We start from the raw sequence: 17,521 nt of genomic DNA, 5'->3' as shown, positions 1-17,521 counted from the left end.
ACACTACTCCTTGGATAAGCCTACTGCTCGACCACACTACCACAAAATAGAGCATTAGTATTATCTATTTTTACCACTATTTTACCTCTAAGGGGAACCCTTGGACTCTGTGCATGCTATTCCTTACTTTGAAATAGCACATACAGAGCCAACTTCCTACATCTAGCACATGTACTTAAAATGGCTTTCCTGTTCATTTACTGTGCCTGAGAATCGATGGACATAGCAGGGTCATGTCTGTTCATGCAACTATGCCCTTAAATGTAATATAATGCACCCTGCCTTTAGGGCTGAAAGGCCTGCTAGAGGGGTGACTTACATACATTGCATGCAGTGTAAGGAGACAGGGCACACGGGCTGTAAAGAAATGGCTCCCTGTTGCAGTTACCCCCCCACTTTTTGCCTGATACTGATGCTGACTTGACTAAGAAGTGTGCTGGGACCCTGCTAACCAGGCCCCAGCACCAGTGTTCCTTCACCTAAAATGTACCATTGTATCCACAATTGGCACACCCTGGCATTCAGATAAGTCCCTTGTAAACTGGTACTTCTAGTACCAAGGGCCCTGATGCCAAGGAAAGGTCTCTAAGGGCTGCAGCATGTCTTATGCCACCCTAGAGACCCCTCACTCAGCACAGACACACTGCTTACAAGCCTGTGTGTGCTAGTGAGAACAAAATGAGTAAGTCGACATGGCACTCCCCTCAGGGTGCCATGCCAGCCTCTCACTGCCTATGCAGTATAGGTAAGACACCCCTCTAGCAGGCCTTACAGCCCTAAGGCAGGGTGCACTATACCATAGGCGAGGGTACCAGTGCATGAGCATGGTACCCCTACAGTGTCTAAACAAAACCTTAGACATTGTAAGTGCAGGGTAGCCAGAAGAGTATATGGTCTGGGAGCCTGTCAAACACGAACTCCACAGCACCATAATGGCTACACTGAAAACTGGGAAGTTTGGTATCAAACTTCTCAGCACAATAAATGCACACTGATGCCAGTGTACATTTTATTGTAAAATACACCCCAGAGGGCACCTTAGAGGTGCCCCCTGAAACTTAACCGACTACCTGTGTAGGCTGACTAGTTTTAGCAGCCTGCCACAAACCGAGACATGTTGCTGGCCCCATGGGGAGAGTGCCTTTGTCACTCTGAGGCCAGTAACAAAGCCTGCACTGGGTGGAGATGCTAACACCTCCCCCAGGCAGGAATTGTCACACCTGGCGGTGAGCCTCAAAGGCTCACCTCCTTTGTGCCAACCCAGCAGGACACTCCAGCTAGTGGAGTTGCCCGCCCCCTCCGGCCAGGCCCCACTTTTGGCGGCAAGGCCGGAGAAAATAATGAGAAAAACAAGGAGGAGTCACTGGCCAGTCAGGACAGCCCCTAAGGTGTCCTGAGCTGAGGTGACTCTGACTTTTAGAAATCCTCCATCTTGCAGATGGAGGATTCCCCCAATAGGGTTAGGATTGTGTCCCCCTCCCCTTGGGAGGAGGCACAAAGAGGGTGTACCCACCCTCAGGGCTAGTAGCCATTGGCTACTAACCCCCCAGACCTAAACACGCCCTTAAATTTAGTATTTAAGGGCTACCCTGAACCCTAGAAAATTAGATTCCTGCAACTACAAGAAGAAGGACTGCCTAGCTGAAAACCCCTGCAGAGGAAGACCAGAAGACGACAACTGCCTTGGCTCCAGAAACTCACCGGCCTGTCTCCTGCCTTCCAAAGATCCTGCTCCAGCGACGCCTTCCAAAGGGACCAGCGACCTCGACATCCTCTGAGGACTGCCCCTGCTTCGAAAAGACAAGAAACTCCCGAGGACAGCGGACCTGCTCCAAGAAAAGCTGCAACTTTGTTTCCAGCAGCTTTAAAGAACCCTGCAAGCTCCCCGCAAGAAGCGTGAGACTTGCAACACTGCACCCGGCGACCCCGACTCGGCTGGTGGCGATCCGACCCCTCAGGAGGGACCCCAGGACTACTCTGATACTGTGAGTACCAAAACCTGTCCCCCCTGAGCCCCCACAGCGCCGCCTGCAGAGGGAATCCCGAGGCTTCCCCTGACCGCGACTCTTTGAACCTAAAGTCCCGACGCCTGGGAGAGACCCTGCACCCGCAGCCCCCAGGACCTGAAGGACCGGACTTTCACTGGAGAAGTGACCCCCAGGAGTCCCTCTCCCTTGCCCAAGTGGAGGTTTCCCCGAGGAACCCCCCCCTTGCCTGCCTGCAGCGCTGAAGAGATCCCTAGATCTCCCATTGACTTCCATTACAAACCCGACGCTTGTTTCTACACTGCACCCGGCCGCCCCCGCGCTGCTGAGGGTGAAATTTCTGTGTGGGCTTGTGTCCCCCCCGGTGCCCTACAAAACCCCCCTGGTCTGCCCTCCGAAGACGCGGGTACTTACCTGCAAGCAGACCGGAACCGGGGCACCCCCTTCTCCATTCTAGCCTATGTGTTTTGGGCACCACTTTGAACTCTGCACCTGACCGGCCCTGAGCTGCTGGTGTGGTGACTTTGGGGTTGCTCTGAACCCCCGACGGTGGGCTACCTTGGACCAAGAACTGAACCCTGTAAGTGTCTTACTTACCTGGTAAAATTAACAAAAACTTACCTCCCCCAGGAACTGTGAAAATTGCACTAAGTGTCCACTTTTAAAACAGCTATTTGTCAATAACTTGAAAAGTATACATGCAATTTTGATGATTTGAAGTTCCTAAAGTACTTACCTGCAATACCTTTCGAATGAGATATTACATGTAGAATTTGAACCTGTGGTTCTTAAAATAAACTAAGAAAAGATATTTTTCTATATAAAAACCTATTGGCTGGATTTGTCTCTGAGTGTGTGTACCTCATTTATTGTCTATGTGTATGTACAACAAATGCTTAACACTACTCCTTGGATAAGCCTACTGCTCGACCACACTACCACAAAATAGAGCATTAGTATTATCTCTTTTTGCCACTATCTTACCTCTAAGGGGAACCCTTGGACTCTGTGCATACTATTCCTTACTTTGAAATAGTGCATACAGAGCCAACTTCCTACACGGGCTGTGTGCCATGTTGTGTTTTAATTTTTAGCTCTGCACCAAGACACGCATTTCTGCGAAAGCATCCCTGTGAGCACTTAAAGAGAGGGTCCCCGAGGGTGGCACAATTCGTGCTGAAATCTCTGAGGGGGCTTCCTATAGTACCTCATGCCCTAGGTAGCAGGGGTACCATCTACTAAGGACTAGCTAAAGGTTTGGCAGTTGGGAAAAACGACTGTGCAGTTTTAGGGAAAGAGATCTGGCACTGGGGACCTGTTTGGGGTGACCATGTCAAAGAAGCACTTTCACTTCTCCCCTTTGGCCTTACCAGCGCTCCTAGGGTGTTCACCAAGGTGATGACTGTGGTCGCAGCTTATCTGCCACGATCAGGGGTTTCAGTCTTCCCCTATCTCGACTATTGGCTTTTGAAGGCACGGGCTTGCCCCAATCTGTCTCCCACCTCCAGACTATGACGGACCTCCTGCATTCGCTGGGGTTCACTATAAATGTCCTGAAGTAACACCTGACTCCCTCTCACACTCCCTTTCATCAGAGCTGTTCTGGGCACAGTGCAGTTTCGGGCTTATCCGCCCGTGCTGCAAATTCAGAATATTTAGGCTATGTCACCAATGTTTCAGGCCCTATCCTCGATTTCAGTGAGAATGTTGGAGTCTGCTGAGCCTTGTGGCCCCCTGCTGGTGACTCATGCCAAATGGCATATGGGGGCTCTGCAGTGGGACCTGGAGTTCCAGTAGGCGCAGCATCAGAGGAATCTCTCCGACATGGTCCAGATCTCAGAGGGAACTGTGCAAGATCTGCAGTGGTGGTTAACAAACAGCAATTGGGTCAGCGGCAGATCCCTCTCCCTTCCCCAACCAGATCTGACAGTAGTGACAGATGTGTCACTCCTGAGCTGCGCTGGCCATCTGGAAGAGGCGGCTATCGGAGGCATCTGGTCTCCCTCGGAGTCCGGACTCCACATCAACCTGTTGGAGGTCCGTGAGCTTGGACTTCCATTTAAAGTATTTCTTCTCTCTCTCAAGGGAAAGTTAGTACACATTTTTACAGACCACAACACCTCCAGGGGGTACTGCAACAAGTGGGGTGGTGTCGTGGACCCTTTGTCAAGAGGCTCTGCGCCCCTGGACGTGGTTGGGACAGCAGGGTCTATCCATGGTGGTTCAACATCTGCCAGGCTCTCTGAGCGCCAGGCCAGATGAACGCAGCCGCCAATGCTTAGTCGAACACAAATGGCATCTACATGCGAAGGTGGCGGAAGGTCTCTTTCAGCAGTTTGAAGAGCCTTTGCAGAGAGCTCGCAATGGAGCAGTATTGCACTCAAGAGTTTCAAAGGCGGCCATCGCTTTTCTTGAGCGGAACACAGGCCTCCTGTACGCCTTTCTGCCCATACCACTCTGCCCAGAGTTCTCAAGATGATCAAGAACAAACGGGCTCTAGACTGGGCAGGGAGAGTTTTGTATCCCGACCTACTGAGCATGGCCATCGATCATCCGATCAGACTACCCCTTCAGCAGGCTCTTCTATTGCAGCAGCAGGGGAGGGTTCTCCACCCGAACATGTCAAGTCTCTGCCTTCTTGCATGGAGATTCAATGGCGGCAGTTGACACCCATGACCTGAAGTTTGTAATGTAATCTCGGCAGCCAGACGTCCCTCCTCCAAAGCAGTATACGCCTGTCATTGGAAGAAATTTGTAACATGGTGCACAGACACGTCTGTTGACCCCCTTTCTGCCCCTCGTTCTGAAAAAAATAAAAGTATATTAACAATACATTATTATTTAATAGTTCACACTTTCAAAATGAAAATACTTTAAAAATCTTTTTTTCTAATTTTCAATGCCACCTTAAAGCTGAAATCCCTGGCGGCAATACTGAGGTGTAAATGACACAATTTGTGGGCTGCTTATGAATTTACATCTGGGATAATTAGCTGCAAAGAAGAACAACAAGAAATATCTTACGGCAAAAGGGGGCCCTAATGTAGACAAAAGATTATACACAGCTAGGGATCATTCCATAGTTGTTCATCCTTACTTTAGCTCAGCTGGATTCTGCTATGGGTATCATCAAAGGTTATTTATCTGCCATATCTGCTTTTTGCGTTTGTCTGATCAACCTTATTTGTTTAAGACTCTTACTGTAAATAGGTTCCTCCAAGGCCTTAACTCATATGTTTTCGTTGTCCCCATTCAGTATGCCTCAGTGGGGCTTAAATTTGATTTTGACCTTCCTGATATGCGCTCCTTTTGTACCTCTACACCAGCGGTTCCCAACCTCTTGACTTCTGTGGACCCCCACTTTATCATTAGTGGAGCCCAAGGACCCCCACTGACTCTTGATTGGAATCCACCCCCCCCCCCCCCCCCCCCCCGAGCCATTACTGAAAGCTGGGGACCTAATCAATGAATATAATTAAATTTTTTAAGCAGCCACGGACCCCCTGAGGAGGCTTCGCGGACCCCCAGGGGTCCCCAGACCACAGGTTGGGAACCACTGCTCTACACAATGGTTCTCTCGGGCTCGTCACCTTGAAAACCACCTTCCTTGTAGCCATTACCTTGGCCCGCAGGGTAAGTGAGCTGCTGGCATTGTCATCTAAGATGCCCTACCTTTCCATCTATCCTTACAAAGTGGTAGTTCACTCTCAGGCTTGCTTTTTGCCAAAAAAGGTCACTCCCTTTTATGTAGGCCAGTCTATCGCCTTGTCTACTTTTTACACCCACCCACTTCCTTCTAAGGAAGAGGAGAGACTCAACCGCCTGAACCCAAAAAAAGGGTTGGCATTCTACCTCGATTTTATAAAAGAGTTCCAGGTGGATGGTCAACTCTCGGTTTTGTGGGGGCGAAGAAAGGTCAGGCAGTGCAGAAGCAAACCATCTCCAGGTGGGTTTTCCTCTGATTGCTATGCACTGGCCAAGAAGCAACCCCCTGAGGGTTTGCATTTGCATTCTTCCAGAGATAAAGCTACAACCACTATGTTAGCACACACTGTTCCAGTCCTTGATATGTCAGACAGCAACAGTGGCTTCTCTGCACATGTTTACCAAACTGGCTACTGCCTGGACAGTCAGATCCATAGGGACGGGCACTTTGCCTGCTCAATCCTGCAGGAATTTTTAATATGATCTTGGTTTGCAGACACTCCTCCGGGGATGGTATTGCTTGGGTAACTATTCTAAGGTAAGGAATCTGCACTAGATGTCTCTATCAGACGGACAATTTACTTACCTTTGGGTAACGCCTTATCTGGTAGGGACAATATCTAGTTGCAGATTCCTTACTGACCCACTGTAGGAAGTTGGCTCTGTATGCACTATTTCAAAGTAAGGAATAGTATGCACAGAGTCCAAGGGTTCCTCTTAGAGGTAAGATAGTGGCAAAAAGAGATAATACTAATGCTCTATTTTGTGGTAGTGTGGTCGAGCAGTAGGCTTATCAAAGGAGTAGTGTTAAGCATTTGTTGTACACACACAAGCAATAAATGAGGAACACACACTCGGAGACAATTCCAGGCCAATAGGTTTTTGTATAGAAAAATATATTTTCTTAGTTTATTTTAAGAACCATAGGTTCAAGATTTACATGTAATACTTCAAATGAAAGGTATTGCAGGTAGGTACTTTAGGAACTTTGAATAATCAAAATAGCATACACAGTTTTCATATAAATCACATATAGCTATTTTAAAACTAGACACTTAGTGCAATTTTCAACAGTTCCTGGGGGGAGTAAGAGTTTGTTAGTTTTCGCAGGTAAGTAAACCACCTACGGGGTTCAAGTTTGGTTCCAAGGTAGCCCACCGTTGGGGGTTCAGAGCAACCCCAAAGTTACCACACCAGCAGCTCAGGGCCGGTCAGGTGCACAGGTCAAAGTGGTGCCCAAAGCGCATAGGCTTCAATGGAGAAGGGGGTGCCCCGGTTCCAGTCTGCCAGCAGGTAAGTACCCGCGTCTTCGGAGGGCAGACCAGGGGGGTTTTGTAGGGCACACAAGTCAGCACAGAAAGTACACCCTCAGCAGCACGGGGGCGGCCGGGTGCAGTGTGCAAACAAGCGTCGGGTTCGCAATAGAAATCAATGGGAGACCAAGGGGTCTCTTCAGCGATGCAGGCAGGCAAGGGGGGGGGGCTCCTTGGGGTAGCCACCACCTGGGCAAGGGAGAGGGCCTCCTGGGGGTCACTCCTGCACTAGAGTCCGGATCCTTCAGGTCCTGGGGGCTGCTGGTGCAGAGTCTTTTCCAGGCGTCGGGATCTGAGGAACAGGCAGTCGCGGTCAGGGGGAGCCTCGGGATTCCCTCTGCAGGCGTCGCTGTGGGGGCTCAGGGGGGGGCAACTCTGGCTACTCACGGTCTCGCAGTCGCCGGGGAGTCCTCCCTGAAGTGTTTGTTCTCCACAAGTCGAGCCGGGGGCGTCGGGTACAGAGTAGCAAGTCTCACGCTTCCGGTGGGAAACGCAGGTTGTTTTAAAGTTGCTCCTTTGAAACAAAGTTGCAGTCTTGGATGAACAGAACCGCTGTCCTCTGGAGTTCTTGGTCCTTCTAGAGCAGGGCAGTCCTCTGAGGATTCAGAGGTCGCTGGTCCCTGGGGAAAGCGTCGCTGGAGCAGTGTCTTTAGAAGTGGGGAGACGGGCCGGTAGAGCTGGGGCCAAAGCAGTTGGTGTCTCCGTCTTCTCTGCAGGGTTTTTCAGCTTAGCAGTCCTCTTCTACTTAAGTTGCAGGAATGTGAGTTCCTAGGTTCTGGGAGCCCCTAAATACAGAATTTAGGGGTGTGTTTAGGTCTGGGAGGGCAGTAGCCAATGGCCACTCTTTGTGCCTCCTCCCAAGGGGGGGGGGGGGTCACATTCCTATCCCCATTGGGGGAATCCTCCATCTGCAAGATGGAGGATTTCTAAAAGTCAGAGTCACCTCAGCTCAGGTTGCCTTAGGGGCTGTCCTGACTGGCCAGTGACTCCTCCTTGTTTTTCTCATTATCTCCTCCGGCCTTGCCGCCAAAAGTGGGGCCGTGGCCGGAGGGGGCGGGCAACTCCACTAGCTGGAATGCCCTGGGGTGCTGTAACAAAGGGGGTGAGCCTTTGAGGCTCACCGCCAGGTGTTACAGTTCCTGCAAGGGGGAGGTGATAAGCATCTCCACCCAGTACAGGCTTTGTTACTAGCCACAGAGTGACAAAGGCACTCTCCCCATGTGGCCAGCAACATGTCTCGAGTGTGGCAGGCTGCTAAAACCAGTCAGCCTACACGGGTAGTTGGTTAAGGTTTCAGGGGGCACCTCTAAGGTGCCCTCTGGGGTGTATGTTACAATAAAATGTATACTGGCATCAGTGTGCATTTATTGTGCTGAGAAGGTTGATACCAAACTTCACAGTTTTCAGTGTAGCCATTATGGTGCTGTGGAGTTCGTGCATGACAGACTCCCAGACCATATACTCTTATGGCTACCCTGCACTTACAATGTCTAAGGTTTTGCTTAGACACTGTAGGGGCACAGTGCTCATGCACTGGTGCCTTCACCTGTGGCATAGTGCACCCTGCCTTAGGGCTGTAAGGCCTGCTAGAGGGGTGACTTACCTATGCCACAGGCAGTGTGAGGTTGGCATGTCACTCTGAGGGGAGTGCCACGTCGACTTAGTCTTTTTCTCCCCACCAGCACACACAAGCTGTGAGGAAGTGTGCATGTGCGGAGTGAGGGGTCCCCAGGGAGGCATATGACATGCTGCAGTCCTTAGAGATCTTCCCTGGCATCAGGGCCCTTGGTACCAGGGGTACCGGTTAAAAGGGACTTATCTGAGTGCCAGGGATGTGCCAATTGTAGAGACAAAGGTACAGTTTAGGGAAAGAACACTGGTGCTGGGGCCTGGTTAGCACGGCCCCAGCACACTTTCAATCAAAACTCAGCATCAGCAAAGGCAAAAAGTCAGGAGGTAACCATGCCAAGGAGACACTTCCTTACATTGACTGTCTCATCTTGTGCCACAGTGATGTGTCCAAAGTTTTATGATGTTTCTGAACTTCTTTGCAACAAAGCATCAACTGCCAAATAACTCACTCTTCCTGCCAGAAGCGTGAGACTTCACACTCTGCACTCGACACCCCCGGCTTAAGAGCCAGAGAAACAACTCTACAAGGAGGACTCCCTGGCGACTTTGACCCCGTGAGTAGCCCGAGACGACCCCCCTGAGCCCCCACAGCGACGCCTGCAGAGAGAATCCGGGGGCTCCCCCTGACCGCCTGTAACAAGGGATCCGACGCCTGGAACAAGCACTGCACCGTAGTCCCCAGGGCCTGAAGGAAGCGATCCTGAGTGCAGCAGTGACCCCCAGGCGACCCTCTGCCTTACCCATTTGGTGGCTGTCCCGAGAAGCCCCCCTACCCCCCTGTGCCTGCCTGCACCGCTAGAGTGACCCCCGGGGTCCCTCCTTTGAAACCTATCTAAAACCGGACGCCTGCTTGGAACACTGCAGCTGCCCGCCCCTATGCCGCTGAGGGTGTGTTTTGTGTGCCTACTTGTGTGTCCCCCCAGTGCTCTATAAAACCCCCCTGGTCTGCCCCCCAAGGTCGCAGGTACTTACCTGCTGGCAGACTGGAACCGGAGCCCCCGTTCTCCATAGGTGCCTGTGTGTTTTGGGCACCTCTTTGACCTCGGCACCTGACCGTTCCTGAGCTGCTGGTGTGGTAACTTTGGGGTTGCCTTGAACCCCCAACGGTGGGCTGCCTATGCCCAGGACTGAGACTTGTAAGTGTCTTGTTTACCTCACAATCTAACCTTTACTTACCTCCCCCAGGAACTGTTGATTTTTGCACTGTGTACACTTTTAAAATAGCTTATTGCCATTTTAACAAAGACTGTATATGATATTGTTCCTACCTTACCTGTGTGAAGTACCTTGCATTTTATGTGTTTGCTTCAAATCTTGAACCTGTGGTTCTTAAAATAAAAACCTATTGGCCTGGAGTAAGTCTGGAGTAAGTCTTTGAGTGTGTTCCTCATTTATTGTCTGTGTGTGTGTACAACAAATGCTTAACACTACCCTCTGATATGCCTACTTCTCGACCACACTACCACAAAATAGAGCATTAGAATTATCTAATTTTACCACTATCTTACCTCTAAGGGGAACCCTTGGACTCTGTACACACTGTTTACTTTGAAATAGTATATACAGAGCCAACTTCCTACAGTCAACTGCTGTAAAAGGCTGTATATTGTATAAACAGCATATAACACTACACAAAAAGTACAAAATGGAAGAATGCTGGCAACTTGATGCACTTTGGTGCCTGTTTTAGCCTTGTTTCAAGTTGATTTCTTAAGGTTTCTTAAGTGGGTTTGTCTCCATTCCCTAAAGCCGCCTATTTCCCGGAGGATCAGGTTAAGTTTGATTGTATTTTCCCATATTCTTGTTTTGCTTACGTTTAGTCACTCTTGATGCAGTAGCCACATTTACAGTTATTGTGTCTTTATCAGTGCTGTGATTTTCCCTTTTGTGCTGCAGGTTAAAGATGAAAGAGGAGGAGTGGCGGGAAGCCCAACGAGGTTTCAACAAAATCTGGCGTGAACAGAATGAGAAATACTATTTAAAATCTCTAGATCACCAGGGTATCAACTACAAACAGAATGACACCAAGACATTGCGTTCCAAGAGCTTACTCAGTGAGATTGAGAGCATCTATGACGAGGTGAGTGCGACTGCAGAAATAATTGCACATTTCAACATTGATAGTAGAGTACATTCTAGAATACTCAACCATATGTTTGTACTTTTAAATCTTCTCTACAGAGATCTTCGTGAAGGTCTTCTGTTTTTCCCAGCATGCAGCCAGCTCATATTGTTGCATGTAATTTAGTCTCATTCTAGTCTCTAAAATGCTGGTATGCGTGGCCTAATTGACAAAGATTGATTGAACACTGGAAATTACCTTCGCTTAAGTTTTGAGGTAAACCTTTGTGACAAACAGATTTTAAACCAGTGGCAAGACTGGCGACCGTTGCTAGCTTGCCATGGTCTGCCTTCCATGTTCCACAAAAAGTATCCACTCACAACTTTCTTTAAAGACACCTTATACATCACACAAGTTGAATTTGAGGGTGCTTAAAAATAGTTAATTAATAGACTTACAAATCATATAAATGTAATCTTCATCACAACCATATAGTTTACCAATTATAACAGACATCTGTGCCTCCTCGGAGACCAGAATGATATAGATAATGCTCTGGTTTTTCCTGTTCAGCCATTGTTGCTTTGCTTGCGGATTTTGAAAAAAAAGGTCTGTGCCACCTGCTAAGCCATGAGCTGAGAACAAAAGAGATGATCACTGGCCCAATTACTTCTCGAAGCATGAAAGAACTAACTTTATTTTTTGCTATTTCAGAGGCAAGAACAGGCATCGGAGGACAACTCTGGGGCGCCGGTCGGTCCACAGCTTTCATTGGTATATGAGGACAAGCACATCTTAGAAGACGCAGCATCACTCATCATCCACCATGTCAAACGGCAGACTGGTATCCAGAAGGAGGACAAGTACAAAATCAAACAGATTATGTACCATTTTATCCCCGATCTGCTATTTGCACAGCGAGGCGAACTCTCAGATGTGGAAGAGGAGGAGGAAGAGGAAGACATGGATGTGGATGAAACCACAGGGTCTGTGAAAAAGCACAACGGGGTGGGGGGCAGCCCTCCCAAAGCCAAACTGCTCTTTAACAACACTGCTGCCCAGAAACTGCGAGGCATGGATGAGGTGTACAACCTTTTTTATGTGAACAGCAACTGGTATATCTTCCTCAGGCTGCACCAGATCTTGTGTTCACGGCTATTACGCATTTATAACCAAGCAGAGCGGCAGATTGAAGAAGAAAACCACGAGCGCGAATGGGAGCGAGATGTGCTTGGCATTAAGAGGGACAAGAGCGAGACCCCAGCCATTCAGTTAAGACTCAAGGAACCCAGTGAGTGACAGCCTCATTCTTTTTTGTTAATTTCTAGTACCCCAACACTGCAAGTGATGGCAGTAAAATTCAGTCAAGGTTTTGCGACCTTTGGAACCCTCACCATTTTTACTCTTCTAAATGCTAATCCCATTGAGCGTACTGGGGTGGAGATGGGAAATTCCAGAAGTCTGTCTGGTTGCAACTCCCCTGATATTTAAGATGTGATATGCACTGTTGTTGTGTAACCTAATGCAAGAAAGAGTTTTTATTGAGAATACTAGTAAAAGGAACTTGAAGATCAGTGCCCCAACTGAATCAGTTACATGTAGGTGTGACATCCTGAAAGAGAGGCCTTTCCAGTTGCCACATAATTTTAAGATCCAGCATAAAGCACATCTAGTACTAACTGAGACAAAGGATCTTGAAAGAAATATCCTGTTGTTAGTAATATTTGTTTGCATTCATGTTTTGTCTTTGCTTCGTAGGCCTGGTCACGTCATGGCAGTTGTGCTATGATAGATTGTTGTTCAGTATTCTGCTTGTAGTATGTTTACTTACACAATCTCATTTTGGTAGCCCCGGTTTACTGAGTCAAAGTTCGACAGAGATGCAGTTTTTACAGGTCCGCATTATATACAAAAGTGGTTCCAGGACCAGTTTGTGCTGTTGTTACATGCAGCCTGGTTCAGCTTAAGGTATTTTAACACTGGGTTATGTTATGCATGTTGATAAAATGACATGCCCTCTGGGTTACCTTACTTATTGCAGTACCTTCAGCATTTGCTAGGTTTGTAGATGAGAGGCCTAAAATCCAAGGACTATCGAAGGGAGTGTAAGGAGAGATGCTTGCTCATGGTGTTTTGCCATAGAACACACTGCAAATGTCAGGTTTTCTGTGACAAGCTATCCATACTTCTCCTAGTTGGAGAAGACTATTTATCCAAGTCCAGGGAGCCAGTGCTTTGGACAGTGAAGCCTGTAGAGCACAGGCCTACAAAACAGTGTTTGTCAGAAGATAACAGCCAGTAGCTATTGCCGAGCTGTAAAACAGTTCAGCACTTCTGAGAACATGGAGTATTCAGAGCTTTCTCATACTTAATTGCTAAAATCAGGTCAGCTTGCAATACATGTCTGATGGATATCTCTAACTTCAGATTCCTCTCCTTTATAATATTCATAAGCACCAGGCTGGACCTGGAGGATTTTAACAGCGTTGCTTCTATACGCTAGTAGTTGGTGCCATGTGGCTCCGTATTGACTTCGTTCCAGACTGGAAGTGACGATGGAGTCCCATATAAGCGCCACTTCTGCATGGTTTTATCAGTTCATTTCTGTTGCCGCCTGGGTACATGATTCCAACTTTTCCCTAGCCAGTTGATTTTTTATTTTATTCAAAAAATATTTTTTTATGGGAATACAGGGTTTAAGCCTTGCAGGGACTGTTGCACACAGATGTCTGTGACCGATCTTCTTGAGCTCTGCCTTTGTGTCTGGGTTCAGGGCATGGCTCCAAGTCCTGTGAGGAGAGTGCCTTTAATAAACCCAAAGGCAATTTGGAATTGTGAATCACCATAAATCGTCACAGAAGTCTTGTTCTGAGACTTCTGGCTCCAGATGTCTCATCTTTTTAATATTCCCCCGGTGTCTCACTGGATTTGGAAACTTTTCAGCAGTACCTTGTTGCACTGTCAGGTGGCACTGTATGGTGCCATACTGATGCCGAAGTGCTCCAAAAATGATGTGCAGAGCCTATATAGGCACCAGCCCTGTGCGCCTAGACAGGCACAGGGATGGCGCCACAACTCTCAATCTCGCTCCTGTAGTCAGCCAACATCAGAGCCTATCTTGCAGCTACTTTCAGCACAACCAGAGTTTTTGGGGACAAAAGCCATGCCACATCAAATTGAAGAGTTCTGTGCAGCTTTGTCCAGCTCTTCAGATGCCTACCAGCTCCCTGTGGCGCACCTGCAGGCCCCAAGGAGCCGAGAGGCCCTCCATCTGGGGTACTGCTGGTGGGTTCGCCCTCAACGTCAGTTAGACTCTCTGATCCCGTCTGGCCTGCACCTCCAGTCTGGAATCCACTTCCTGTGCACTTCCTACTCCAGCCCTGAGCACTTTGCCACTGATGCTAACTTGATTGCTGCTGGGGGACGTTCCGATAGTTCTCTCCTATGCTGGTTATACCACGACCAAAGTCTTGACTGATAACTCTGGAGTCGCCACATCCCCCGCTTAACCTACCACCTCCACAAGGGAGAACACACAAGCTTTGCATTCCCTTTTCGGTCCAGACTCTGATGATACATTTGACGTGGGTGGTAAGTTCGCTATAAAGATGGCAAATTGGTACTATGATTAACAGTAGACTAGTTGTTTTCATACCTCCCCGGAAACTGAACTTCTCCCACCCTATGACCAGCCATGGAGGTATCGGCTTCCTATGCTATGGCCATGTGTAGGGCGAATGGAGAAGGAAAGGCTCATCTGGATCCCAAAGAACCAGTAGCTAGATCATCAGCTCTTTGTGGGGTTCTCTGCAGCAAAAAAAGGCAAAGTATTGCAGAAGAGAGCCATTTTCCATTGGATGATGCTCTGCATTAAGACCTGCTACACATTGACTAAAAAGCTTCCTCTGGAAGGATTCTACCTAGGCTAAAGCTGCTACCACTGCACTGGCATGTCCTAGACATTTGCCAGGCAGTGCGTGGGCGTCTTTCCACACATTCACGAAGCACTATTGTCTGGACAGTCAGGTTTGCCAAGAGGGGTATTTTGCCCACTGTCTCCTGCAGGACTTTATGGTTTGAGTCCATTTACACACCTGTCGTTGATTAGGTACTACTTTGGTATTCATATAAAAAGCTAAGAATCAGTGGCTAGAAGTCTATCAGATGAACAACTTACTTTTACCTTTGGTGTCTGGTAGAGACTACCTAGCTGCAGATTCTTCACTTGCTCTCCCATCTGTTATTCAGTTGGATTCTACTCATTAAGTCCTACGTCTAGGAGTCTGCACACTGTTCACAACCAGTTTGCTCTTGGGGCTCAGCATGTGGGAATGTGGGCAGCCTTGACAGCAACTGATGTTGACTTGCATGGGTGCCACCTATGTAGGCTCTGTGAAGAAACGGGATGTATTATGTGGTGTATTTATGTGGCTTCACTGTGTAATAAAAATACTAAGCCCTGTAAGACCCCTAGGTGTTGTTTTTCAAACCTTCATCTCAACCCTGGGTACCTGTGTCTCTGAGCAGCAAAGCTTACCCAAAAGAACTGTCAAACACTCAAACAGCACCAAAACAATTGATGAAATTGGCAAGACATCCAAGAAATCAGACACCAATTTATAAAATTGGTTATATTTTTATGTATTTTTAGACTCCACAGTAGGGTTTTAGAGATACAGAATGTTCGATGGCATCTGTCGCTGTAGATACGCATGTTTTGCAATAGCTCGCCGTCTGGTGTTGGGCCGGAGTGTTACAAGTTGTTTTTCTTCGAAGAAGTCTTTCGAGTCACGGGACCGAGTGACTCCTCCTTTTGTCTCCATTGCGCATGGGCGTCGACTCCATCTTCGATTGTTTTTTTTCCGCCATCGGGTTCGGACGTGTTCCTGTCGCTCCGAGTTTCGGAACGGAAAATTAGCTAATTTCGGAAGATTTTCGTCGGTATTGTTGCGTTCGGGATCGGCGTACTTAGATTCACCACCGCATCGAAGATCGAAGAGCTCCGGTGCCCTTCGGGGTAGTTTTTCGATCCCCCGTCGGGGCCTGGTCGGCCCGACCGCGTGCTGAAGAACGCCGATGGAACGGACCCCGTTCCGTTTCTGCCCCAAATGCCACAATAAATACCCCTATACAGACCAACACTTGGTCTGTAACCTGTGCCTGTCACCTGAGCACAGTGAAGACACCTGTGAGGCCTGTCGTGCGTTCCGGTCCCGAAAGACACTCCGAGACCGTCGAGCCAGAAGACTTCAGATGGCGTCCGCGCCGACAGCCCACCGAGAGTTCGAGGAGCAGGAAGAGGAAGGTACCTTCTCGATCCAAGAATCGGACTCCGAAGGATTCGACGATACACAAACCGTGAGTAGGACGTCGAAAACCACACAGAGGAAAATTTACAAGGCCCAGGGGACGCCACTGCCATCAGGCCATGGCTCCACCCATAAATTCGGTGACCGACCGTCGGCACCGAAAAAGGCCCAAACAGTGCCGAGATCGTCCGACTCCGGTCGAGACACCGGCACGCAGCCTTCTCGGGACCGAGAAAGTGCTGGAGACAAGCCTCGACACCGAGATGCCGGTGTGGACATGGCTCGACGCCGAGACAGCGGCACCGAAGAAGATCGACGCCGAGAGGTTTCGGCCCCGAAAAAGAAAAAAGTCACCTCGGAGCCGAAAAAACACGCAGACAGGGTTTCGGTGCCGAAACAAACTGCAAGCGACCCAGCTTCAGGCTCTTATACAGAAGAGCACTCGCTAACCTCCCAAATGCAAAAGCATAGGTTTGAGGAAGAGCTACAATCAACTGATGTGGACCATACGCAAAAGCGTATCTTCATACAGCAGGGGACAGGAAAAATAAGCACCCTTCCCCCCATTAGAAGAAAGAGAAGGTTGGAGTTCCAAACTGAAGAGACACCACAACCAAAAGTGGTGAAAAGAGTTACCCCACCACCCTCTCCTCCGCCCGTGATTAACGTCTCACCAGCACGAACTCCATCACACTCCCCAGGTCACACCACCATAAGCCAGGGTGACCAGGATCATGGGACCTATACGACGCCCCAGTGTCAGATAACAGTCCGGAGGCATACCCTACAAAGCCATCTCCACCAGAAGACAGCACCGCGTATTCTCAAGTGGTGGCTAGAGCAGCACAATTTCACAACGTAAGCCTCCACTCAGAACAGGTCGAGGATGATTTTTTATTCAACACACTCTCCTCCACCCACAGCTCATACCAAAGCCTGCCTATGCTCCCTGGTATGCTCCGGCACGCGAAAGAAATCTTTAAGGAGCCGGTCAAAAGTAGGGCAATCACACCAAGGGTGGAAAAAAAGTATACGGCGCCTCCTACAGACCCGGTTTTCATCACTACACAGCTGCCACCAGACTCTGTCGTTGTAGGAGCAGCTAGGAAAAGGGCCAACTCTCACACATCTGGAGATGCACCACCCCCAGATAAAGAAAGCCGCAAGTTCGATGCAGCTGGTAAAAGAGTCGCAGCACAAGCTGCAAACCAGTGGCGCATCGCGAACTCCCAGGCACTACTTGCGCGCTATGACAGAGCCCACTGGGACGAGATGCAACATCTCATTGAACATCTGCCCAAGGACTTACAAAATAGGGCAAAACAAGTGGTTGAGGAGGGACAGACCATTTCCAACAACCAGATCCGCTCCTCCATGGACGCTGCAGATACAGCTGCACGGACAATTAATACATCTGTAACTATCAGAAGGCATGCATGGCTCCGAACGTCTGGATTTAAACCAGAGATTCAACAAGCAGTTCTCAATATGCCTTTTAATGAAAAAGAACTGTTC

The 17,521-nt window shown here is 48.8% G+C and overlaps 1 protein-coding gene across 7 annotated transcripts in view; it reads left to right on the top strand.

Annotated features, from left to right (window-relative positions):
- The window catches only part of SIN3A (SIN3 transcription regulator family member A), a 558,946-nt gene that overhangs the window by 380,953 nt on the left and 160,472 nt on the right, over positions 1–17,521 (top strand). For all 7 annotated transcript variants that reach the window (XM_069222171.1, XM_069222166.1, XM_069222167.1 and 4 more), the window contains 2 exons: positions 10,532–10,715; positions 11,412–11,988. In XM_069222171.1, the coding sequence (XP_069078272.1) occupies positions 10,532–10,715; positions 11,412–11,988 (761 nt within the window). The remainder of the gene's footprint in view (positions 1–10,531; positions 10,716–11,411; positions 11,989–17,521) is intronic.

Source organism: Pleurodeles waltl, chromosome 3_1 (assembly GCF_031143425.1).
Source record: "Pleurodeles waltl isolate 20211129_DDA chromosome 3_1, aPleWal1.hap1.20221129, whole genome shotgun sequence".
Classification (NCBI taxonomy): Eukaryota; Metazoa; Chordata; class Amphibia; order Caudata; family Salamandridae; genus Pleurodeles; species Pleurodeles waltl.
This window is presented reverse-complemented; position numbering and strand designations above follow the sequence as displayed.